Here is a 25659-nt window from a genome sequence, read left to right on the forward strand (position 1 = left end):
CATTCTTACCTTTTAAAAGGGGAAAATGTGGTTGTTTTCAGTCAATCTCTGGAACAGGAATTTCCCATGTAATAAATGAACTCAGCCCACAGTCAATGGATAAATTGTGATAAACTGCATACTGCAGTCAATGGGTAAATCAGTATGTCCAGTGTTTAGAAACTAGTCCCATCTTAGGCATGAAAGCTGGCTTAATTTGATTTGCTTAATGACTGTGGTGAGGAGTCCTTGTTGCTCTCTGAGCTTGCTTGTTTTCTTGCACACATTTCATTATTCAAACTAGGCAACACCATCAGTGCTAGTAAGGACTCCTTACTAGCACTGATGATGTTACCTAGTTTGGGTAATGAAACATCTGCAAGAAAACAAGAAGCTCAGAGAGCAACAAGGATCCCTCATTTCAACTTTATTCTTCTTTATTGGTGACTATGGTGACTTACTTTACAACTATTGTAAAAAGTGCTATAAAAATGAGTCTGGTCACATAGTGATTTGACTTATGATCACAATGACATAATCAAAATTCCAGGTTCAATTGTAATCATAAATAGATGATCTGTCTGTCAAGCTCTGGACCTGGACTCAGCTATAAATCACAGATCCCCGACTTTACATGGCTTAACTAGGTTGTTAAGCTTGAAGTCGATAGAATCTCTTAAGACTCTCATCACAGCACAATAATATTTACTGCAATTAGTCTGAAGCCATATTAAATAGCTCATAGCTATTTTGTCATATATCCCCTCTCCTTGGACTCAGGAACCTTTTTTAATAGCCTTGCTCTCCACTCTGTGTTCTCAGGGGCTGGCAAAGGAACAAATCCTACCTTGCAGGGCTCCAAATTCAATAAGTGAGCCTGTCTAAAAAGGCAAAGACCAAGTTGGACCAGCTAAGTGCATTCTTTTCTGTAGATAAATCTTCCCCCTATGCAAGTGCTCAAACTTTGATCTACCTGGCAAGCGGATGAGTTTCTGTGAGGTCATACAGTCCACATGCATCTTCAACGGAGGGGGCCCTCCAATTTGCCCAAGAGCCTAATGGAGAACAGAAACAAAGAAAAAGAGGACTCAATCTCTCAGAATAGCAAAGGACACCCCCCCATCCAACATATACACAATACACACTGGAGATCTCGGTATTCTCCTGAAGCTGAATCCCATGTTTCTCTTCATCACTGCCCAATCCTTCTCCAATTCATTTGCCACCCCTCACAAACCTCAACAAAAAGCTTGGTGCACTTGATGTCTATGATGAGGGGCACTGAGTAGTCAACTGCCAGCCGTCGTGTTCGGTAGCCCTTAGTGACAAATGAAGAGAGCCTCCTCCCACCAGAGTTGCGTATCGACAAATTGATCACTAAATCAAAGTGATTTTCAGCCAAATAATCCAAAATGCTGCGCTGTTGGTTCTCCTTGCATGGCATTTCATTGCCATCTGCCTCTTCAAAATGCCAATCCACAGCCATCACCTGCCACAAAAGAAGCAGCAAGTCCTTAAGCCATCGGGATACAAAACACTCAAGATAATGCAAGAATGCCAGTCATGGTCTTGGCAGATTAGCCCAAACAATTGCAAAATAGACACAGAGTCATTAGAACCTTTTGTGAGTCACACATTCCGTAAGTTACATAATGCTGTGGCTCTGAAGTACAAAAGTGAAGTAGGTTGGAAGAAGATGCAAAAACTGTTGCTTAAGCAAAGGGGGGCAAAGCATTTTTAAGTCCAGAATGCTCACAGAACCTTTGGAAGCAACTCAACACCCCCCCCCCCCCATTCATTAAACTATCAGGAGGAGGAGATACAGCATAGACTTGTAAGATTCTGCTATTTTATTTTAGCCAATCTCAACAAAAGTAGTTTTAGGCTTTCTATGTAGTTGATTTCCTGATCTGGTTTATTTAGTGGGGCTGACAATATGTAGCACTGAGTCACATTAGGAATCATCTTGTCAAGGTCAATTCTGCCCATCCAGTCTGAACATCACAAAAGGTCTACTAAAAGTTTCCCCTTCTTGGGAAGTACACAGAGCCTACATGAGGCAACAGGCCTTCTCTGGAGCAGCCTATATACCAGTGATGGCAAACCTTTTAGAGACCGAGTGCCCAAACTGCAACCCCAAACCCACTTATGTATCATCGGGTGCCGGGTGGGTGTGCCCCATTGGATGGGTGTGCCCCATTGGATGGGCGTGGCCCATTGAGTTGGCGTGGCTGCGGTGGTAACGGCAGACTGGGCAGAACTAAAAAGTTCAATCAATCAATTCCAACTTTGCGAGATCTTTTTTTTCCCCGTGAAAAATTGAAATTGATTGATTGAACCTTTTTTTTGCACACAGTGGCAAAGCATAAAGTGAAAAGGTTTTATAAAACCCAGCTGAAGGCCTAGGACTGGGGCGATGGCGTGCGTGCCCACAGAGAGGACTCTGCGTGCCACCTTTGGCACACGTGCCATAGGTTCACCACCACGATTATATACTGTGGGATATACTTCCCTGTGAGATACACGTAGCAACCTCTCTCCTTGCTTTTCTTTCCACTATGAGTTTGGTCTTAAACCAACTACTTGATGTATGCACTCCACCTTGTATGAATGTTTTGTTCCATTTTGGTATTCCCATTTGCTTGTTTAATTGTTTTATTTGCTTGCCTTAATATATGCTGCACAGAGTCTTACAACTGGGGCAGTGTACTATTATTGTAAAGAAATAAACATCCAGAATTCCCAACCAGCATTCTGGGAACGTATTTATTTATTACATTTCTAGGTCACCCAACTTCAGAACAACTCTGGTTTCAAAAATTAAAAAGAATATTTTAAAAAAAGGCAACATTCATCTGATGGACAGCATAACTTTCTTCCATACCACCCTCCAACTTAAAGGGCCTTAGACTTCACAATTCTGGAAAGCATCAATTTGGGGAAATAGGGCCTACAGATAAGAAGGATATGTGTTCCTGGGAGAGGACCCAGAAGTAAGTAAAGGAGAAAGCAAAGGTCTATTCAGTCCAAGGCTAAAGTTGGAAGCCATCTCTCTTTCATGCTGTTTAAACAGCTTCACCGTGGTGCTAATTCCCCCCGCCCCAGCAACTTCCAGCATTGGAATAACAAAGAATTCCTATTCCTGCTCTCTTCTTCTGCACTCCCCCTTAATTGTTTTCATCTTTCCTCAAAGGAGAACAGCACAAACTGCATTGGAAGGTAATTCACTGCAGTTTATTAACCTAATAATTATTAATCTAATTAACCCGTCTTTGTAGAAAAAAAATACCATATGTTATCATGGCCATCTGTGTACCTACCTTAATGCCATGCTCTGTATAAAAATCAGCAGTGCCCAGACTGGCATAGAGATTATAGCCCAAGCCTTCCAGGGTACGTACTGTGGACAGCAACTCACTCTTGTTCTAAAAGAGATGTGAAGCAAAAAGGAAAGGCACACCTATTCAGACACATCATAAGCATGTCTGCTCTTACTGCAACCCACCTTCCCCAATCCTTCCCACTGACTTCCTTACCCTCCTGTTCTTCTCTCTCTCACCCTATTCCCCAAATCCAATGTTACCACCATTTACTACAGCAAGAATACTTGGCTTATTTTTTTATTCCATATAAACCCTTAAAGGAAACCTCAAAATAATCTAGAAGGGTTGAACAATGAAAACTTTGTAAGAAACATTACCAGTTGTTCTGCTACTACAGTGGTTCTCAACCTTTTTAATGCCGCGATCCCCAACCGGTTGTAAGTCGAGGACTACCCAACCGGTCGTAAGTCAAGGACTTTCCCTGCCCGGGAGCGCCGCGCATGCGTGGTTCCACCCCCTGCGCCGGCCGAGGCGTAGCTGGCAAGCGGCAGAGATGGAGCAGGCCGACCACCAGCTGGCCCAGCCCAAGGGAGGTAAGGCACCCGCCGGAAAAGGGGAAAAAAAATGGCGGACAGCCTTGCTTGGCGACCCCCGTGAAATGGTCGATCGACCCCAAATGGGGTCCCGACCCATAGGTTGAGAACCGCTGTGCTACTACAACAAAAGCATAGACATTGGGACATTTAAAATTAGGAATGTTTAATCTGAAAAAAGGCTTTGAGGTGGTGACACCAACAGGGTTGTTCTGCTTTTCCTCCTGACAAATGCGTCACCCTTTCTCACCCAACTGACCTTGTAACTCCCAATAGTCAGCAGAATGTTCTTCTTGGGAATCTTGAAGCCAGTGCTCAGCATGGCTTTGAGGTAGGCTTCACAACGATTCTCCCCAAAGCAGGCCACCTCACCTGTGCTGGTCATCTCTACCCCCAGCACCACATCAGCACCTGCCAGTCGTGAGAATGAAAACTGGGGCACCTGAGCAAAAAAAGAAGAGCCCAAAATGAGACGGTCAAATCAGTCCATATCCCAAGCTGTGATTGTTCTAAGGAACAAAGAAAAGGTACATTAGGGCTCAAATCTTCACTATGTGAATGTGATTAAGCTATTCAGCTGCTTACCTTGACACCAACAATGCCTGTGCCTGTCATGAGTCCAACGGACTCCACCTCTTCTCCCATAATCACTTGCGTGGCCAAAGCTACCAGGTCAACGCCCAGCGTTTTGGAGACAAACGGAAAGGATCGAGATACTCGCACATTGCATTCAATCACCTTCAGCTGATCATGCTGCAGAAAAGAAAAGCAGGTTGACAGGACGGCTCATGGAGCACCAGCCAAGATAGAGGATGTTAGCTCCAAATCGTGCCAATCAGAGACTCTGATCTACATCACATTTTTCACATTAACATTACAAGATATACAGTGCCTCTCAATTAAGTAAGATCGATCCCTGTTATCGTCAATGAATAAAGGAAAGTCAAACACAGACAGCATATGTGCACACTAGAGCTGAGAAATCTGATTCAATCCATGAATGCTAGACTCACTGACTTCTTGCCTCCCCTTCCTGTTACCTTGGCAATGAGTTGGAGGTTGAAGGGTCCTGTGACCTGCAGTTCCTGTCCAATGGCATGCACAATCGCCTTAATCCGCTCCAGCGTCTTGGGTGTAATGTCCTGTGGGGGTGTCACTAGTGTGGCATCCCCTGAATGTACACCAGCGTTCTCCACATGCTCAGAAATGGCAATGGCCACCACTTGTCCATCACAGGCCACAGCATCGACATCTATCTCCTGTTGGGAGGCAAGTACAAGAGCCTCAACATTTGCCAATAATGCCTCCCTCACGTGGGTCTTCCTGAATGCCAAAGAAAGCAGAGACTCCCCTTTGTGATTTGCTTGAGCACACAAATAGTACGCCCCTATTTCCCCTGTGTTCAAAGGATGACAATCACGGGGCTGCTTTCAAGGGTGACCTTCTGCAACAATCCTGTGCTTATTCTGATCAGTCGAGCCTGTCACATTTTCCAGAGTGACTGGCATACAAAACCCACCCATCAGCCCTGCCCACCTTGGCCTCTTGGATGAACTTGGAGATGACCACAGGCTGCTCCTTGGAAACAGCAACAGCATTGCTAAGGAACCTCTCCAGGTCGTTATCTGTGTAAGCCACGTTCATGGCCGCACCGCTAAGCACGTAGGAAGGACGCACCACGCAAGGGTATCCCACCTTGCAGCAGAACTGCTTGGCTGACTGCAGAGGAGAGATACTGTAGGGTTACAAAGGCTATATCTGAAGAAACAGCTCTCTGGCCCCATCTTTAGCCATTGTTTCCTTTGTCACTTTGCCAGGATGCACCAGAAATTCCAGGCATTAAATTGTCCACCTCCTCCTTTCCCTAAAACATGCAACAAGTTAGCACCAATGACAAATGGACCTTAATTTCCCCTCTCACCCTAAAACGCCAGTCTGCAGTTCATTAGCAACTGAAAAAAAATAAAACACCCAAAGAGAGGTGACATTGGGAACTTGCCATAATTCCTCATACACCCTCCCATGACAACACCAGCTCTACAGCTTCTGGAATGGAAAAAGAGACCTAACCAATGATGGTCTCACTTCCCCCACATTCCCACCCACTCACTCTTTTTAGTTGTAGCACCTTCTATTCACCTCCATGTCTGAGAGCTCCTTCCAGAGGGGCTGGCTGATGTTGATGGTATCCAGAAGACGGGAGAACTTGAAGCGGTTCTCAGCAGAGTCAATGTCTTCAGGGGAAGTGCCTAGGATCCGGCACTGCTGCCGATGTAAGGCCATGGCAATATTATTGGGAAGCTGCCCCCCCATGGACAGAATTACACCCTCAGGGTTCTCCAGCTCATAAATATCCATCACCACCTGAAGAGCAAAATTGAGAATGAGGAAGAGAGGTAGAAAAAAAAGAGGATGCTGTATGATGCTTCTTAGAATGGAGGACGGATTCTCCCCCCCCCTCCCAACATATCTTTGATTTGGCTCCAGATACTTTTCTTGTGGCAACCAAATAAAAAGACATCTCCTGCCTCCCTTATCCTGTCTATTTGCTGCAATCACACCATCCAGGTAAATTACACTCCTTTTAAATGAATCATAACTAACGGCATAAACTCAGTCCAGTGGTAGCAATAATGGAGTTACTGCCAAGGGAAGAGACTTTCTGCTTCTGACTCCACTATGGACTTTAAATGGGCACCAACTTTGTTTCTGCTTTTATTATAGCCTGCCTAAAGGGAAGTTACCCTAAGTGGCAACTTATAAATAACCTGGAAGGCAACACGTTGATCCTGTTTATTGGCCAAACAACATAGAACATAGACCTACAAGAACAAAACTGCATCTGCTTCTCAGGAAGGTGGCCATAACAAGGGGAGGAATGGTTAGAGGAAGCTTTCCTTGCTTCTCCCTCCCTCCCTCCATTCAGTATATATTGATTCATTTTGGTCATCATACTACAAAAAAAGATGTTGAGACCTTGGAAAAAGTTCAGAGAAGAGCAACTAAGATGATCAAAGGCCTGGAGACTAAAACATATGAAAACGGCTGCAGGATTTGGGTTTGGCTAGTCTAAAGAAAAGAAGAAATAGGGGTGACATGATGGCAGTATTCCAGTATTTGAGGGGCTGCCACAAAGAAGAGGGGGCCAAACTATTTTCCAAAGCACCAGAGGGCAGGACAAGAAACAATGGTTGGAAACTGATCAAAAAGAGAAGCAATCTGGAATTAAGGAGAAAGTTCCTAACAGTGAGGACAATTAACCAGTGGAACAGCATGCCTCCAGAAACCGTGGGCACTGGAGGTTTTTAAGAAGAGACTGGACAGTCACTTGTCTGAGGTGGTATAGGTTCTCCTGCTTGAATTGAGACATAAGTGCTATCCTTAAGGAAAGAAATGGCCATGTGAGTAATATCTGGAGTAAATGAGTTTATTTCCACTTCGTTTTCCCCCCCATAACAGCAGACTAAGAATTCACTGATTTGAGATGCACTGGTAGACTCTCCAGATGTGCTGATAGAATCTTTGATGACCAGCATTAAAGCCCTTAGAGCTTAGACTAAGANCCCCCCGCCCCAGCAACTTCCAGCATTGGAATAACAAAGAATTCCTATTCCTGCTCTCTTCTTCTGCACTCCCCCTTAATTGTTTTCATCTTTCCTCAAAGGAGAACAGCACAAACTGCATTGGAAGGTAATTCACTGCAGTTTATTAACCTAATAATTATTAATCTAATTAACCCGTCTTTGTAGAAAAAAATACCATATGTTATCATGACCATCTGTGTACCTACCTTAATGCCATGCTCTGTATAAAAATCAGCAGTGCCCAGACTGGCATAGAGATTATAGCCCAAGCCTTCGAGGGTACGTACTGTGGACAGCAACTCACTCTTGTTCTAAAAGAGATGTGAAGCAAAAAGGAAAGGCAGACCTATTCAGACACATCATAAGCATGTCTGCTCTTACTGCAACCCACCTTCCCCAATCCTTCCCACTGACTTCCTTACCCTCCTGTTCTTCTCTCTCTCACCCTATTCCCCAAATCCAATGTTACCACCATTTATTACAGCAAGAATACTTGGCTTATTTTTTTATTCCATATAAACCCTTAAAGGAAACCTCAAAATAATCTAGAAGGGTTGAACAATGAAAACTTTGTAAGAAACATTACCAGCTGTTCTGCTACTACAGTGGTTCTCAACCTTTTTAATGCCGTGACCCCCAACCGGTTGTAAGTCGAGGACTACCCAACCGGTCGTAAGTCAAGGACTTTCCCTGCCCGGGAGCGCCGCACATGCGTGGTTCTGCCTCCTGCGCCGGCCGAGGCGTAGCTGGCAAGCGTCAGAGACGGAGCAGGCCGACCACCAGCTGGCCCAGCCCAAGGGAGGTAAGGCACCCGCCGGAAAAGGGGGAAAAAAATGGCGGACAGCCTTGCTTGGCGACCCCCGTGAAATGGTCGATCGACCCCAAATGGGGTCGCGACCCATAGGTTGAGAACCACTGTGCTACTACAACAAAAGCATAGACATTGGGACATTTAAAATTAGGAATGTTTAATCTGAAAAAAGGCTTTGAGGTGGTGACACCAACAGGACTGTTCTGCTTTTCCTCCTGACAAATGCGTCACCCTGTCTCACCCAACTGACCTTGTAACTCCCAATAGTCAGCAGAATGTTCTTCTTGGGAATCTTGAAGCCAGTGCTCAGCATGGCTTTGAGGTAGGCTTCACAACGATTCTCCCCAAAGCAGGCCACCTCACCTGTGCTGGTCATCTCTACCCCCAGCACCACATCAGCACCTGCCAGTCGTGAGAATGAAAACTGGGGCACCTGAGCAAAAAAAAGAAGAGCCCAAAATGAGACGGTCAAATCAGTCCATATCCCAAGCTGTGATTGTTCTAAGGAACAAAGAAAAGGTACATTAGGGCTCAAATCTTCACTATGTGAATGTGATTAAGCTATTCAGCTGCTTACCTTGACACCAACAATGCCTGTGCCTGTCATGAGTCCAACGGATTCCACCTCTTCTCCCATAATCACTTGCGTGGCCAAAGCTACCAGGTCAACGCCCAGCGTTTTGGAGACAAACGGAAAGGATCGAGATACTCGCACATTGCATTCAATCACCTTCAGCTGGTCATGCTGCAGAAAAGAAAAGCAGGTTGGCAGGACGGCTTATGGAGCACCAGCCAAGATAGAGGATGTTAGCTCCAAATCGTGCCAATCAGAGACTCTGATCTACATCACATTTTTCACATTAACATTACAAGATATACAGTGCCTCTCAATTAAGTAAGATCGATCCCTGTTATCGTCAATGAATAAAGGAAAGTCAAACACAGACAGCATATGTGCACACTAGAGCTGAGAAATCTGATTCAATCCATGAATGCTAGACTCACTGACTTCTTGCCAACCCTTCCTGTTACCTTGGCAATGAGTTGGAGGTTGAAGGGTCCTGTGACCTGCAGTTCCTGTCCAATGGCATGCACAATCGCCTTAATCCGCTCCAGCGTCTTGGGTGTAATGTCCTGTGGGGGTGTCACTAGTGTGGCATCCCCTGAATGTACACCAGCGTTCTCCACATGCTCAGAAATGGCAATGGCCACCACTTGTCCATCACAGGCCACAGCATCGACATCTATCTCCTGTTGGGAGGCAAGTACAAGAGCCTCAACATTTGCCAATAATGCCTCCCTCACGTGGGTCTTCCTGAATGCCAAAGAAAGCAGAGACTCCCCTTTGTGATTTGCTTGAGCACACAAATAGTATGCCCCTATTTCCCCTGTGTTCAAAGGATGACAATCACGGGGCTGCTTTCAAGGGTGACCTTCTGTAACACTCCTGTGCTTATTCTGATCAGTCGAGCCTGTCACATTTTCCAGAGTGACTGGCATACAAAACCCACCCATCAGCCCTGCCCACCTTGGCCTCTTGGATGAACTTGGAGATGACCACAGGCTGCTCCTTGGAAACAGCAACAGCATTGCTAAGGAACCTCTCCAGGTCGTTATCTGTGTAAGCCACGTTCATGGCCGCACCGCTAAGCACGTAGGAAGGACGCACCACGCAAGGGTATCCCACCTTGCAGCAGAACTGCTTGGCTGACTGCAGAGGAGAGATACTGTAGGGTTACAAAGGCTATATCTGAAGAAACAGCTCTCTGGCCCCATCTTTAGCCATTTTTTCCTTTGTCACTTTGCCAGGATGCACCAGAAATTCCAGGCATTAAATTGTCCACCTCCTCCTTTCCCTAAAACATGCAACAAGTTAGCACCAATGACAAATGGACCTTAATTTCCCCTCTCACCCTAAAATGCCAGTCTGCAATTCATTAGCAACTGGGAAAAAAAATAAAACACCCAAAGAGAGGTGACATTGGGAACTTGCCATAATTCCTCATACACCCTCCCATGACAACACCAGCTCTACAGCTTCTGGAATGGAAAAAGAGACCTAACCAATGATGGTCTCACTTCCCCCCCATTCCCACCCACTCACTCTTTTTAGTTGTAGCACCTTCTATTCACCTCCATGTCTGAGAGCTCCTTCCAGAGGGGCTGGCTGATGTTGATGGTATCCAGAAGACGGGAGAACTTGAAGCGGTTCTCAGCAGAGTCAATGTCTTCAGGGGAAGTGCCTAGGATCCGGCACTGCTGCCGATGTAAGGCCATGGCAATATTATTGGGAAGCTGCCCCCCCATGGACAGAATTACACCCTCAGGGTTCTCCAGCTCATAAATATCCATCACCACCTGAAGAGCAAAATTGAGAATGAGGAAGAGAGGTAGAAAAAAAAGAGGATGCTGTATGATGCTTCTTAGAATGGAGGACAGATTCTCCCCCCCTCCCAACATATCTTTGATTTGGCTCCAGATACCTTTTTCTTATGGCAACCAAATAAAAAGACATCTCCTGCCTCCCTTATCCTGTCTATTTGCTGCAATCACACCATCCAGGTAAATTACACTCCTTTTAAATGAATCATAACTAACGGCATAAACTCAGTCCAGTGGTAGCAATAATGGAGTTACTGCCAAGCGAAGAAACCTTCTGCTTTTAACTTGACTATGGACTTTAAATGTGCACCAACTTTGTTTCTGCTTTTATTATAGCCTGCCTAAAGGGAAGTTATCCCAAGTGACAACTTACAAGTAATCTGGAAGGCAACATGTTGATCCTATTTATTGGCCAAACAACATAGAACATAGACCTACAAGAACAAAACTGCATCTGCTTCTCAGGAAGGTGGCCATAACAAGGGGAGGAATGGTTAGAGGAAGCTTTCCTTGCTTCTCCCTCCCTCCCTCCATTCAGTATATATTGATTCATTTTGGTCACCATACTACAAAAACAATGTTGAGATCTTGGAAAAAGTTCAGAGAAGAGCAACTAAGATGATCAAAGGCCTGGAGACTAAAACATATGAAAACGGCTGCAGGATTTGGGTCTGGCTAGTCTAAAGAAAAGAAGAAATAGGGGTGACATGATGGCAGTATTCCAGTATTTGAGGGGCTGCCACAAAGAAGAGGGGACCAAACTATTCTCCAAAGCACCAGAGGGCAGGACAAGAAACAATGGTTGGAAACTGATCAAAGAGAGAAGCAATCTGGAATTAAGGAGAAAGTTCCTAACAGTGAGGACAATTAACCAGTGGAACAGCGTGCCTCCAGAAATCGTGGGCACTGGAGGTTTTTAAGAAGAGACTGGACAGTCACTTGTCTGAGGTGGTATAGGTTCTCCTGCTTGAGCGGAGGCTGGACTAGAAGACCTCCAAGGTCCATTCTATTCTATTCTATTCTATTCTATTCTATTCTATTCTATTCTATTCTATTCTATTCTATTCGCCACAATAATTCTGGGCCAATTATTTAAAAAAAGCACCAAGTTGCTGTTCAGGCAAAAACTCAAAGAAAACAAAATAGCCCATCAGGAAATACAGTTGATTGTCACCATATTGCAGGCCATTGCTTCCTTGCCTTGAAGACTATCTTCCCATTCCTTCTTGAACCTTATGTGACTTATTATTTTTAGACCATGAGCAGGGTCCGACCCTTTCTGTGGTCATAAACTGCTTGAGAGAATAATATTGTCTAAAAAGCAAGGAAGAGGATAGATGTAAGAATATACATCTGGTATATTTGTGGAAGCACCTGCATGAATGGAGACATAAGTGCTATCCTTAAGGAAAGAAATGGCCATGTGAGTAATATCTGGAGTAAATGAGTTTATTTCCACTTCGTTTTCCCCCCCATAACAGCAGACTAAGAATTCACTGATTTGAGATGCACTGGTAGACTCTCCAGATGTGCTGATAGAATCTTTGATGACCAGCATTAAAGCCCTTAGAGCTTAGACTAAGATTCCTAGAACGTCTGTTAAATATACATAGCTTAAAACTCAAGAGGAGACCAATTCATCCTAGAGTTCCCTTACTGCTTAGTACAGACACTTCTATTTCAAAACAGAGAGCTGAAAACATACTTTTGATCCCTTTTTAAAACCAAATCTTAATGCAGCACCATATAGGACCCACCTCAAAGGACATTTCATCAAAATAGAGCCGGTCACACATGTCGTAGTCTGTGCTTACTGTCTCAGGGTTGTAGTTCACCATGATGGTTTTGTAGCCCATCTGTTGGAGAAAGGCACATAGAGCTTACATCTTCTGAACTCACACCTATAGGAACACCAGCCTCATCATGGCTTTGGGACTCAACAGGTGATTAGCAATCCACAAATTTGCAGGTATATTGGTGACCTGCCACTACTTCAGAAGAGTTATCTGGAGCCGATACTTCATGCAGTCATTTGTATGTTGGTTGCATGAAACACTCCAGTACCAGACCACGTGGCCTTCTTGCACCACTGTCAGACTTCCTATGACCCATTCAGAGAAGAGCAATGAAGTGATTGTGAATAGTGGAGGAGAAAGACATAAGGAGGAACTGAAAGCCCTCTGTGACACAAGGTGAACAAGGAAAACTCCTGACATGTCTAGGAAATGTCTTTGGAGAAGAAGCATCCAAGTACTCACCTTGCGCAGCTCCTGGATGCACCCAACGGCACACCAGTCAAATTCCACACTGCTGCCAATACGGTAGACACCAGAACCGATGACCATGACGTGTGGCTCATGGAAAGACAGGTCATGCTCAGTGCCATTGTAGCTGAGATACAGATAATTGGTCTGGGCTGGCCATTCTGCGGCCACTGTGTCAATCTGTTTCACTACTGGTAAAATCTTCAAGTCATGGCGCATCTTCCTCACTGCCAGTTCCGTGCTGAAACACAACAAGCTTTTGTTTTTAATGTTTTAGTGTTTTAATTGGTTTGGTTTTATAGTTTTGTGATTTTATGTGGTTTTTGATCTTTGATTGGGAGCCATCCAGAGTTGGTTGAAAGATGGGTGGCTATATAAATGTTTAAAATAAAATGATAAAACCAAATAGCTGTCTTATGCTGGGTCAGGGTACTGGCTCCAACTGATAAGCTGTTTTCCAGGACTTCATCGAGATTTTGTTTTCAAGCAGAGACTGAACAGTTTTTACACATAACTGCTACATTCATTTAACATGATAGCTTATGTGAATTGCATATTTATGTGAATCAGGCTAAAACTATGGCTGGGTTCTCGCAACATGCTAATCAAAACTAACCACCTTATTTCAGCCTGCACTCAGCATGTTGTCAGAAAACGAGCAACCAAGGGACAAAGATTGTGGTATCCACTTTGGCACAGTCAGCATTATAGGTTTCCCTCCACACATCTCATCCCTCTTAATGATCTCCATTCCTACAACCTGTTCTTAGTAAGCAGTAGGTATTACTTTACTTCCAGTTTTTGGCTAATGGTCAGGACCGCCTAGACCTGAATCCTTTGGGCTGCTTTTTATTTACTCATAGAATAACATTATATAAAACAACAATAGTCAAGGAGCCAAACCAGTTTAGACAAATAATAACCACACTGATGCTTTGATCTTGTACCTGAGCACAGCCTGAGCCACCTGCTTATCTGAGAAGCCCAACTGCTTGGCCAGCTTCAGGACATGAGGTGGCATGGACCCTGGCTCTGCCTGGCGATATGATTCCAGGCACAGTGCATGATCAGCTATATTTTTCATCTTGTGCAGGAACCAGCGATCAATCTTGGTGAGCTCATAGAGACGCTCAATGGAATAGCCGGCCCGCAGTGCAGCTGCTAACACAAAGATCCGCTTGTCGGTGGGAGTCTCCAGCTCCTGCAGTGATGAGGAAGGAACAGAAAATTGTGGACAGCACAGCGCTGAGTGTTAGTCCAATGGGACTGGGGACAGCAGCTACTGGAAATTCAGCATGCTTCGTCACCTCACCAGGAATGCCTACCATGTCAGAGACTGGTTTTACTGTGGGATCAAAGCCCACACAATTCTCATCCACCATGCGAAGTGCCTTCTGAAATGCCTCCTCAAAACTCCTTCCAATGGCCATGACCTCACCTGAAAGAATGGCAAGAACAACAGTAAATTTACCCAGGGGAAATTTTTTACTAAGTTTAGATTTTTGAGCTAAATAAATAAACATGGCTTCTTTCAAAGCCAGATAAAATCAGCATGTATCAAGGAAACAAACAAGATTCAAGCATGAGGAATGAGCAGACCATCTCAGGGAATGCCAGGATCACTCAAGCATTGTCTTGTCTTGGTTTTAGAGACACCCACAATTGTGTCTGCATTATAGCATCAAAGCCATCCTAAATGTTTGTGTGTGGCAAAAAAGGGAAAGTAGCAGAAGTAGTGTCAAAATACAGTCTTGCCTCTTTTCGATATGCATGTGATATTGACACATGTATAAAAAGGGTCCAGATGTTCTGGGATTTTTGAATGCAAAAAACAGAATACAACTGTCAACATCAATTTATAGTTAGCAATGGAAGAATAGCACCAACTTGATAACTTACAGTATATAACTACATAGGCAAAGGATAAGAAAAGGGGAGAAATAGAAGATTGTCAGCTGATGGAACACCCAAATCATGGTATCCTAATACCTGGTCTGCTGCCTGTACCACACAAAGCACAAATGAAAATCAAACTTGATTGCAAGGTAGGAGCCTGACTCCAATATGCACTTCCCACCATATTCTTCTTTTCAACACTCACCCACACTCTTCATGGAACTGCCAATTTTAGTGCTCACACGCAGGAACTTGCTGAGGTCCCAGCGTGGAATCTTGACTACACAATAATCGAGGCTAGGTTCAAAGCAGGCTGTGGTGGAATTAGTGACTGAGTTCCTGGGTTGAAGTGAAGGGAAAGAGAAGGCTAAGATGGAGAGCCATGTATCTCTTATTGAATCTATGATCAAAAAGCTATAACAGCAGGCACAGTTGTCATTCCTTGTTTAGAAAGACTGTATAAGATATGGCAAGAATCCAAGGTGGTAGCAGTTGCTAAGACAAAATTTATCAGTCACATGTTTTAAACAAAATAAAAAGTACATAGGGGACTGGCTCCATAAAAGGCGAAATAATATTTAAGCAAATAACCCACTGACACAGTGGGGGCAATGAGTAAGCAGACCCCTCCCCAGATAGTTCTAGCAAAGCAATGCATCCTGCATCCCAGAGCATTCAGGTATTACCTGAGGATAGGCAATGGGATGCCCAAAGCCAACTTAGCAGCAACATAGGCCAAGGGGTAGCCAGTAGCCTTGCTTGCCAGAGCTGAACTCCGTGAGAGCCGAGCATTCACCTCTATGATGTAGTACTGTGGGACAGGAAAGAGACAGATGCAGCCCAGCCAATATTTGCACCATCGTTCAGTATAGCAAGCAGAATGAGAAAGTTTCCATATTTCCTGGGAATGAATTATAACTCAGGACCGAGCATATGGTTAATATGCAGAAGGTCCCAGGTTGAGCTGAGCTAGAAAAGATTGCCTTGAAACTCTGGAAAGTCAATCCTAGTCTGTGTTGACAATAGTGTACTAGGTGAACCATGACTTCATTCAGCAGAAAGCTGCTGTAAGCAACTGCAAGTAAGCTCACAGTATCAGCATACACTGCTCAACAAGGGCAATCATAGATTGTCAACTCAAGAGCATCTCACCTGCTCAGACTCAGGATTCAGTGCATACTGAACATTACATTCTCCAATGATCCCGAGGTGACGAACCACTTTGATGGCTGTAGTGCGCAAGAGATTGTATTCCTTGTTGTTGAGTGTCTGGCTGGGGGCAACCACTATAGATTCACCAGTGTGGATGCCCAACGGATCCAGATTCTCCATATTGCATACCTGTTCAGGATTGGGAACCGAGAAGATCAGCTAGATAAGAAGGCGGCCATGATCACTGCGAATCCATGCCTCCAAGTTCTTAGATCCTAAGTTAGGTCTTGTGCCTCACTATTGTTAAAGGACCCTTCATCATGATCTTGTTTTTGTCTCATCCCCAGACTTTCACTTAAGCAGCTTATATTTATTTTTAACTAAAATAAGTGTTTTCTCCCTGCTGCAAATCAATTCCTTGCATAGATATGACTTGCAGTGTGCTTGTTGGTATAGTCAGAGGTTGGGAACTGTCTAGCTACCTTGGACACCCAGCAGCAAATAGCAATCTGCAATCAAACATTTGGCTGCTTAATTTTATTTTAAAAATCCTTTTTCTGGCACCCAAAACAAGCTTAAACTTGCCCTTTTGGTGATGAACCTCCCTCTACCCCTTTAACCCAATTGGCTTACCGTGACACAGTTGTCATAGGCATCACGCACCACCTCATACTCAATCTCCTTCCAGCCCTTGAGTGACTTGTCCACCAGCACCTGTGAGGTGTGGGAAAAGGCCTGGCTCACCAGTGCCATCAGCTCCTCCCGCCCATTGGCAAACCCAGAGCCCAGCCCGCCCAATGCATAGGCTGAGCGCACAAGCACTGGGTAGCCAAGTCGTTCTGCAGCAACCTGTGCCTGTTGGGAGAAAGCATTTAGGAAGTCCATTATCCCTAGTGGTGGTTATCAGAAAACATATCATATCTTTGGCCAGCAATTCTGGCAGATCCAAGTGGACTAGATGAGGTTCACACCAGAAAGCCTGATTTCTTTTCTTTGTCAGTCGGGGAAAGTTTCTAACAATGTTTCACTGAAGAATGAACTACTGATTCTATCCTGCAAATCTAGTCCCCTTCCCGTATATTCTTGCATGCATTCTTCTATTTAAAATTCTTCTACCATGTTTAAAAGCACGCTTTGTTCAAGAGCTGGGTCCAATGGGACCTGAAGGAGAACTTTATCTCCACTGTCTTGAGCTCCCCCAAAGAGAGGTATGGCTGTAATTAAGCAGAATGACATACTTGTTCAATGGAGCAGGCAGCCTCACTAGGTGCCACATGTTCCCCTATCTCCTCCATCTTCTCCACAAAGACTTTGCGGTCCTCTGTCATCTCAATAGAAGCCACGGGAGTGCCCAGCACACGCACATTGTAGCGCTCCAGCACCCCAGCCTTAGTTAGCTCCACGCCACAGTTGAGTGCTGTCTGTCCTCCGAATGTCAGCAAGATTCCATCTGGGCGCTCATTCTTTATCACCTGATCATAGAGAAGACAGTGGAAGGCTAGGAATGTCCCCCTGTTCGGTTCTAGTCACATCCCACCCCTGAATTCTGTAAGGACAGTGGAGAGATTCTCCAATCCCCTTAACTGTACAGGTAATCCTTGACTTACAGCCACAATTTAGCCTAAAATTTCCATTGTTAAACAAGGCAATTAAGTGAATTTTGCCCCATTTTATGATGCTTTTGAATCGTGTGGTCATTAAGAAAAATCTGGCTTCCCTGACTCTGCTGGTCAGAAGCCAGCTGGGAAGGTTACAAATGGTGATCACATGACCTCAGGACAGTGCAACTGTCATAAATACATGCCAATGTCAGATTTTGATCATGTGACCATGGGGATGCTGCAATGATCGTAAGTGTGAAAATCGGTCATAAATCACTTTTTTCAGTGAAGCTGTAACTTCAAATGGTTACTCAACAAATAGGTTGTAAGTACCTGTATGTTAGGACATTCACAGTTTCCAAATAGAATAGGAATACTGAGTGGCAGATGAACAAGGAATCTGGGAAAGGGAAATAGTAAATTCACCTGGGTAACATAGTCAGGAGTAATGGGCAAGAAGTAGACCTTGTCAGCCAAGCCTTTGGAGGTCTGAACGGTGGCAATATTTGCGTTGATGAGCACCGTCTGGATGTTCTCTTCTCTCAGAGCTTTGATGGCCTGGGAAGGTGGGAAGTGAGATTATGATTGAATAAATTGTCATCCTTGCAACACAACACCAGTCATGTCAAAATATGCACATAGCCCTCATAACAGGGGTCTTCACACTTGGCCCTTTTAAGACTTGTGGACTTCAACTCCCAGAATTCCTCAGCCAGGCACAAGTCCACAAGTCATAAAAGGGCCAAGTTTGAAGACCCCTGCCTCATAATGTAATAAACCACTCACAAGGCAACACCATTGAAACAAAAATTGTATTAACCAAGTCTATTAAAGACTTAGCAGTTGAATTTGCACACCATGGAAAATTTGGCTAATGTGAATTTGGGCCCAGTGTGTTAGGCAAACCCAATCTATTTGGTTAATTTACAGTTACTTTATAGCTAAATATATTATGCAAAACTAGGAAATTAACTATGGTAAATTGAGTAATCAAGATAAATATGTGAATACAGTTTTAGAATAGTTCTCTTTTGGGAAAATAATTTCCTGAAATAGGCCATGATTAATCCTGACCATTGTCTTCTCCATATTGAACTTTTTTTCACTTTCATGAACGGACAACAATTCCGTTGACCAAATTGTTACTGCCTACCTATCCCCTTTTCTTCCTTTTCCTTGTTCCCATTGTCTTCTCTGCCATCTTTGTTTTTTAACAATTTGTAAACCATCTAAAGTCACTGGGAGTTAGGAAACATATTCATTAAATCAATACTGACTCAATAGTGGCTAAAATGCCAAATCCTGTGTAAAATCTGGCTGATTGTGTGACCAACCATAATAATGATAAAAGAAAGCAAAGATAATACTAATAGTAATGGATGCCTTGGGTGCAATCCCCAAATGTCTAGAGCACTACTTGAACACCATCAGCATTGACAAAATCCCCATCAATCAATTACAAAAGGTAGATTTATGTGGAACAGCTTATATCCTGCAACGATACCGTTAACATCATCAAAACAACTTCTGCCTATCCCAGATCCTTGGGAAGGACTCAACAGATGGATAAAAATATCAGATCCAGTCATCTGGATGACTGTGCAACCAACCATAATAATAATCCTTGCTTCTCTGTGATGCCGCCCAAGGTGAGCTGAGATCAGCTGCTGCCCTGTATCACTACTAAAGAAATGACCCCTCCATACCGGATACCTCAAGCACATTGGTGACTTTGCCATTGGCAAAAACCCTCAGTCCTTTTTGCTTGTGTGTATTCTACCCAACCCCCTCCCACTTTGTAATTTTCCCCACTGCCTTTTGACTTCCATTTCTTCACTCACTCACCTGGGAGCCAGAGTAGTCAAACTCACCTGCCTGCCCTATAGAAAGGCCCCCTGAGCCCAGGATGAGCACCTTGTGAGGGCGGGGCAGGTTGCTGGCAGGCAGGACTTTTGAATTGTGCAGGCAGTCCTGCAGGCGTTTATACACTAGAGGTGGGAGGGAAGAGAAAGAGATGCCTGGATGATCACTGCAGTAGTTAAAGCCCATAGGTGGACCCAGCAAAGTTTCAACCCTGCCAGGAGACTAGCAAGCACCCTACAGCAGGTGCAAAACCTGGTGACCATACGGGGTAGCATGGAGGTAAAGCCAGGCCTCTATCCAGGCTTTCAGAAACCAACTCAGTCACAGAGCTCCCACCTGTCTTAGGGCCCTGCCCTCCACCGACAGTGTCCTGCACTGTCTCCAAGAAGACATCAAAAAGACATTCAAGATCCATCGGCCCTGCATTGTGCTCTGGGTGGAACTGCACACTGGGATCAGACAGGGGGAGAAAACAAGGAGGGAAATGTTACGGGTGAAATTAGACAATGCAACACAATACCGTTCTCTGGTATTCTGTCAAAATTCTTAGAGCAGTTATTCTATAAGGAAAATCTACAGCAGTTGGGGGCTGTTTATTTCAAACAAAGGCAGATAAGGGGAGACATGATACAAGGCATACAACAGCGTGCACATTATGAACCCAAGGTGAGAATTCAAAATCTCAACAAAACTAAATGAAAGAAGATTTTTGGCTGATAAAAGAACCTGGAAATTTTTGCCATCTGATGGAGAGATGATCTTAGACTGGAGAAATTGATGGAAGACCGGGCTAATAATGGCAACTACATCTGGTAGCAACTTCCTGTCTTTGATCTAGTGATTAAGGTGCTAAATCATGAGTAGGGAAATCTGAGTTCTAGTCTTGCCTTAGGCACATAAGCTAGCTGGATGACTTTGGGCCAGTCATCCTTGCACAGCCATAGAAAGACAATGGCAAACTACTTTTGAAAACATTGCCTTGAAAACTGCATGTAGTTGCTAGGAGTCAAGGGTGACTTGACAACACACACACAAATCATAACCAGCACACCTTAAATACCAAAGTTTGGGATGCAACAGTGGAAAAAGAATCACATTCCTCATGATGCTTGGAGCTTCCTGAATGCACCAGGTTGGTCACTATACAATACAGAAGCCTGGATGAAATGGAACCTTGAGCTGATCCAGAAAAGCTCTTCTTAGGTCTTCCGTATGGTTCCAGCAAATCAGAATAAAGAAGGGCACCCCAAATCACTTGTTTACCTCCCCATCTCTTGCTTTTCCTTACCTGAAAAATGGCTTTGACTCATGCACAAGTCCCTCGTTAGAGTGATCGTTTGCATTGGTAAAGAGAGGACTCCAGCCAGATGGCAAGCTAGCTGGATCTACTGCAAAGCCATGGTTCTGTGATGTGATAAAGCAGCGCTGGGATCCCTCATGCAGGCAAGGCTGGTTGTGTCCACGGTTTCCGTATCTGAGGAGGAATTTGAAGGCTTAGCTTGTGAGGAAAAAAAAAACCCTCAGTTTCAAGCTATAGGTAGTCCTCCATATACAACCACAATTGGGCCCGGAATCTCAGTTGTTGAGTGGAGCGGTCATTGAGAACCACAAGACTTCTTCGCTCAATGACTGCAATCCCAGCTCTCCCAGTTGCAGTCATTAAGCAAACATGCCGATCGTTAAGTGGAGGGATGCTGGGGAGAGAGAGCCTGGGCCTCCTGGGCATGGTAGGATAGGGAGAACAATTGTGAGAATGATGGCGTTTGCTAACATTTTCACAAGATTTGAGATCCATTCCTCCAGTGTGCCAAGGAATTTCCAGAGGAGCCTTTCTGAGTGCCTGTGTTTCTGCCCCTCTGGAGGGGAAATGCCAGGAAATGGCAGTATTCTAGGCCTTTCAGAATGCTGGCACTCACTAGCATTTAACCTGCTGGAGGGGAAAACATTAGCAAATGCCAGTGTTTTCAATAAATTTGAGGTCTGGTCCTCCATATGTGTAGTCATGTGACCAGGGCAATAGGTGTGCTGGTGTGATATTTAACAACGGCCAGAGGTGCTTTATGTTAAATGACCAGTTATAAGTTGAGGACTACCTGACATTTATTATAGTGCTGAAGAATTAGACTGCTCAACATCATTGAAGAGGTATCTATTGGTTATTTAAGAGCCGTGATGGTGCAGTGGTTATAGTGCAGTATTGCTGGCTAACTCAGCCCATAGTCTGGAATTTGATCCTGACGGGCTCAAGGTCGACAGCCTTCCATTCTTACGAGGTTGGTAAAATGAGGACCCAGATTGTGGGGAGCAATATGCTGACACTGTAAACTGCTCAGAGAGTGCTGCAAAGCACTACAGAGCAGTACACATCTAAGTGCTATTGCTATTTCAGATATTCACACAAACACTTACTTCATTTTATAGGTCTTAGCTCCAATGGCCAAAGCCAACAGCTGATGACCCAAGCAGATGCCAAAGACAGGCTTTGGAGTTGGCAATTCCAGCACACGGTGCAGATTGGAAATAGTTTCTTGGCAGAATTGTGGATCTCCAGGACCATTGCTAACAAACAACCCATCAAATTCTGGGGGAAGAAATGAGGTATCAGATGGCATTATCCATTTATTTATTTCATTTTTACCCTGTCTTTATTACTTTATAAGCAATTCAAGCTGGTGAACATATGTAAACCTCCTTCCTCCTCCTCTTTTTCCATACAACAACCCTATGCGGTGGGTTGGGCTGAGCGTGATTGGCCCAAAGTCAGCCATTGGCTTTCATGTGTAAGGTGAAACTAGAAGTCACAGTCTCCTGGTTTCTAGATCAGCGCCTTAACCACCAGACCAAACTGGCTCTCTTTATGACCTTAATTATTATTACTTTCCCCCTTGAACGAGCCACTTGGGCTCCACATTCTTTGCTCCCAAGCTGAAACAAACCACCTGTCTGGATCTGTGAACCCCTTACTCACCACTCAGTTATGCCTACCTGTACTATCCAGATGATGGTCCCAGGGCACCACAGTAACAGCTGCCCCACGAGCGCACAGGCACCGGATCTGGTTGTATTTCAGGCCACAATCAATTGCTGTGATTCTCACAGACCCATTAGGATTGAACAAGTGGGGTTCCTATGGAGTCATAGTGGAGAAAGTAGTTATGCTGAAGTTTATGGCATAGTAGCCAATAAATCACACTTAATCCTATGTCCCTACTGTTAATGATACAGAAGAAGCAAGAAGGGGTAATGGGTGGGAAGATTGTAATTCCTTAGAATAACTTTCTCCCACCCAAAATTCTTCCAGTAACGCATGACTTTTTCCCAATTTACCTATCTCATTTACATTCCTGCTCAGCTACCCATATCTTGGTATCGAGCAGAAGTGGAATCCTGCAACAATAACAAAACTGATTGTCTTTTATATCTTTTATTGCTATTGTGAGCCACCCAAGGTTATGCCATATAAGTTATGTGTCTATAGAAATCTTATAAAATAATAACTTTTTGGTGCAGAAAGACTCTATAAAAGAACTGAGCCACTTGAAAGTATGGAGTGCATATTCTTAGGCAGAAGGAGGGAGCACTGAATCAGAACTGCTTCTCAAAATAATGCATTTTTCCAAGCTATGTATTAACAGTTAAAGAAATCCCTCTCCTGCTCTGAATATTATACAGTATATCCATGGCTATTGCCTGCCATCTCCAATTTGCTTAACCCAAGTTGTCTTTTCCCTCCCAACCCTATTCTTCCAACCTACTTTCAGTGAAACCTCCTTCACCAGGTTCCGTGTGTTTGGATCGTCAAATGGCTGGGGTGAACTATGGATGCCGTCTGGTACCAGTTTGCCCAGCATACTCCCTTTTTCCCGGATCCGCTTGGTTAGTGCTCGTGTGTCAATTCCTGCAGGAGAAATGAACTATTAGAAAGGATGGACTATCTCAGTAGACCAGGGGTGTCAAACTCGCAATGTCACACGATGTGTCGCGACGTATCACGACTTTTTTCCCATTGCCGGCAATGGGGTGGGCGCAGTTTCGCCATGATGCATCCGGCCTGCGGGCCGGCAGTTTGACACCCCTGCAGTAGACTATGTGGTTCTGTGATCACTGGGAGAATTCAGACAGGATAATCTCCATTTCTATCTATGCTGAGGCAACCTGAACAAGCTAACTATTTTCATATTTTGCCTGTTATCAGTAACGTTGATTCTATCACGATTTTGCTTCCCTATATTTCTGATTAAATACAGTTATGTGGCCGAGTGTACCATCTAAGGCAGGGGTAGGCAACCTTGGCTCTTTTATGACTCGTGGACTTCAACTCCCAGAATTCCTGAGCCAGCCATGCTGAGGGGAAAGGAGAGGTTTCCAAGCTGAGCCATGCTGGCTCAGGAATTCTGGGAGTTGAAGTCCATGAGTCATAAAAGAGCCAAGGTTGCCTACCCCTGATTCTAAGGTGTTAGATTTCAGGCAGGGTGATCCAGTTCAAGTCTTCACTCACTCATGGAGTTCAGTGGGTAACTTTGGGTCACTTAAGTCTTATTCCCAGCAAAAAATCAGGAGGAAACCAGCAGCACCTTTTCCAAATAACAGGTGTTATTAAAAGCCATAAGCTTTCCTGAGCTGCACCTGCCTTCATTGCAGAGTGGCTTCATGGATGTAGGTAATCTCTCTCACATGTAACCTCATCTGCAGAGCCAACCTGTCTTCTCCTCCCAATTTAAATCCTACATCAATCAAGTCACTCCATGCATCTGATGGGAAATGTCAGAAATGCTTATGTCTTTTAATAGAAGTTAGTAATCAGAAAAGGTGCTATCGTACTGTTTCTGATTTTTGTTAGTACAGGTAGGCCTCGACTTACAACAGCTCATTTAGTGACCATTCAAAGTTACAATGGCATTGGAAAAAGCGACGTGACCATTTTTCACACTTACAATTGTTGCAGATCCTCATGGTCACAGGATCAAAATTCAGATGCTTGGCAAGTGACTCATATTTATGATGGTTGCAGTGTTCTGGGGTCATGTGATCACCTTTTGCGACCTTCTGACAAATAATGTCGATGGGGAAGCCATATTCACTTAACAACCATGTCATAACTTAACAACTGCAGTGATTCACTTAATAACGATGGCAAGAAAGGTTGTAAAATGGGGCACAATTCAGTTAACAAGTGTCTCACTTCGCAACAGAAAGTTTGGACTCAATTGTGGTCATAAGTCAAGGCCACCTGTATAGAGTGACACATCTTCTCCTACAATCTCTCAGAATAACCTACTTCCCCAGATTGGTGTTGTAGAGATAAATTTCTGTCTGTGTAGAGAGAATGGAAGATTACCTTAATAGATATGTGCAGAAGCTGTTGCCTAGGCAAAATAGCACCCAATAGCCTCATGTAGATATTAAATGGGAAGGGAGAAAGGACTGAGCCTTGAGGCACCCCACTATGGCTTTCAAGGAGCACATAAGAGAAACTTGCAACTTACACTTCACCAGGTTCTCTAGAGGCAAACCCTAGCACTTTGTGATAAGCTTACCTTCCAAACCAGGAATCCCCTTTTCCTTCAGCCAATGATCCAGTGAGCGTGTAGCACTCCAGTGGCTGGGATTTCGAGAGCATTCATCCACAATCAGTGAGGCTACATGAATGCCACTAGATTCAAACCACTGGAGGTGAGGAAGCAAAGAGTTAATAAAGAAACGTATCTCATCATCACAAACATTTCCTAATCCCCTTCTATTCAAGTCCCCAAAATATTTTATTTATTTATTTGAAATATGTACGTTATACATATTTATATCCATCACTTGTATCAACAATCTCATTAAAAGAAATTCTGAAGCTTTCAGCTGTCATTCCCAGAGAGAATGAATGTATCTGTTTCTCTCCTGTTCTCAGAAATTCTCCACAACCTCAGGGATATAGTTAAGAAAGACTACAAACTGATCTAGTTCAGCAAGCAGATTAGAAGTGCATGAACTTCTAATCCAGTTCATTTCATCCAATCAATTCAAAGGTATCCAATGGATTTTGATTATTTGGTATGAATCATCAGTTTAATTCAGGACACTGGATTATTCTGGACAAGCTAATCTTATCACATATGAATCAAATCAAATCTCTACGTCAAAGATGCAGATAACCCAAATTTAGATATGCTGTCTGTCCATTTTATAGCATTGCACTGAGAGACCAGATGAAGTATGTGAA

The 25659-nt window shown here is 44.0% G+C and overlaps 1 protein-coding gene across 2 annotated transcripts in view; it reads right to left on the minus strand.

The window, feature by feature from the left end:
• Window positions 1-25659, minus strand: part of CAD (carbamoyl-phosphate synthetase 2, aspartate transcarbamylase, and dihydroorotase) — a 40582-nt gene that overhangs the window by 11591 nt on the left and 3332 nt on the right. The window contains exons 3-27 of one of the 2 annotated variants that reach the window (XM_015814819.1): window positions 24986-25115; window positions 23204-23346; window positions 22434-22575; window positions 21858-22029; window positions 20737-20922; window positions 19785-19897; window positions 19431-19573; window positions 18012-18143; window positions 17223-17456; window positions 16618-16839; window positions 15985-16173; window positions 15519-15643; window positions 15038-15171; window positions 14262-14374; window positions 13884-14137; window positions 12931-13177; window positions 12430-12528; window positions 10424-10648; window positions 9819-10001; window positions 9323-9541; window positions 8868-9035; window positions 8541-8723; window positions 7686-7790; window positions 1217-1468; window positions 953-1034 (exon numbers count right to left, since the gene is read on the minus strand). In XM_015814819.1, the coding sequence (XP_015670305.1) occupies window positions 953-1034; window positions 1217-1468; window positions 7686-7790; window positions 8541-8723; window positions 8868-9035; window positions 9323-9541; window positions 9819-10001; window positions 10424-10648; window positions 12430-12528; window positions 12931-13177; window positions 13884-14137; window positions 14262-14374; window positions 15038-15171; window positions 15519-15643; window positions 15985-16173; window positions 16618-16839; window positions 17223-17456; window positions 18012-18143; window positions 19431-19573; window positions 19785-19897; window positions 20737-20922; window positions 21858-22029; window positions 22434-22575; window positions 23204-23346; window positions 24986-25115 (4195 nt within the window). The remainder of the gene's footprint in view (window positions 1-952; window positions 1035-1216; window positions 1469-7685; window positions 7791-8540; window positions 8724-8867; window positions 9036-9322; window positions 9542-9818; window positions 10002-10423; window positions 10649-12429; window positions 12529-12930; window positions 13178-13883; window positions 14138-14261; window positions 14375-15037; window positions 15172-15518; window positions 15644-15984; window positions 16174-16617; window positions 16840-17222; window positions 17457-18011; window positions 18144-19430; window positions 19574-19784; window positions 19898-20736; window positions 20923-21857; window positions 22030-22433; window positions 22576-23203; window positions 23347-24985; window positions 25116-25659) is intronic. The other variant, XM_015814820.1, reaches the window with a different exon arrangement.

The sequence above is a fragment of the Protobothrops mucrosquamatus genome, unplaced genomic scaffold (assembly GCF_001527695.2).
Source record: "Protobothrops mucrosquamatus isolate PMUCROS unplaced genomic scaffold, P.Mucros_1.0 scaffold286, whole genome shotgun sequence".
Taxonomy (NCBI): domain Eukaryota; kingdom Metazoa; phylum Chordata; class Lepidosauria; order Squamata; family Viperidae; genus Protobothrops; species Protobothrops mucrosquamatus.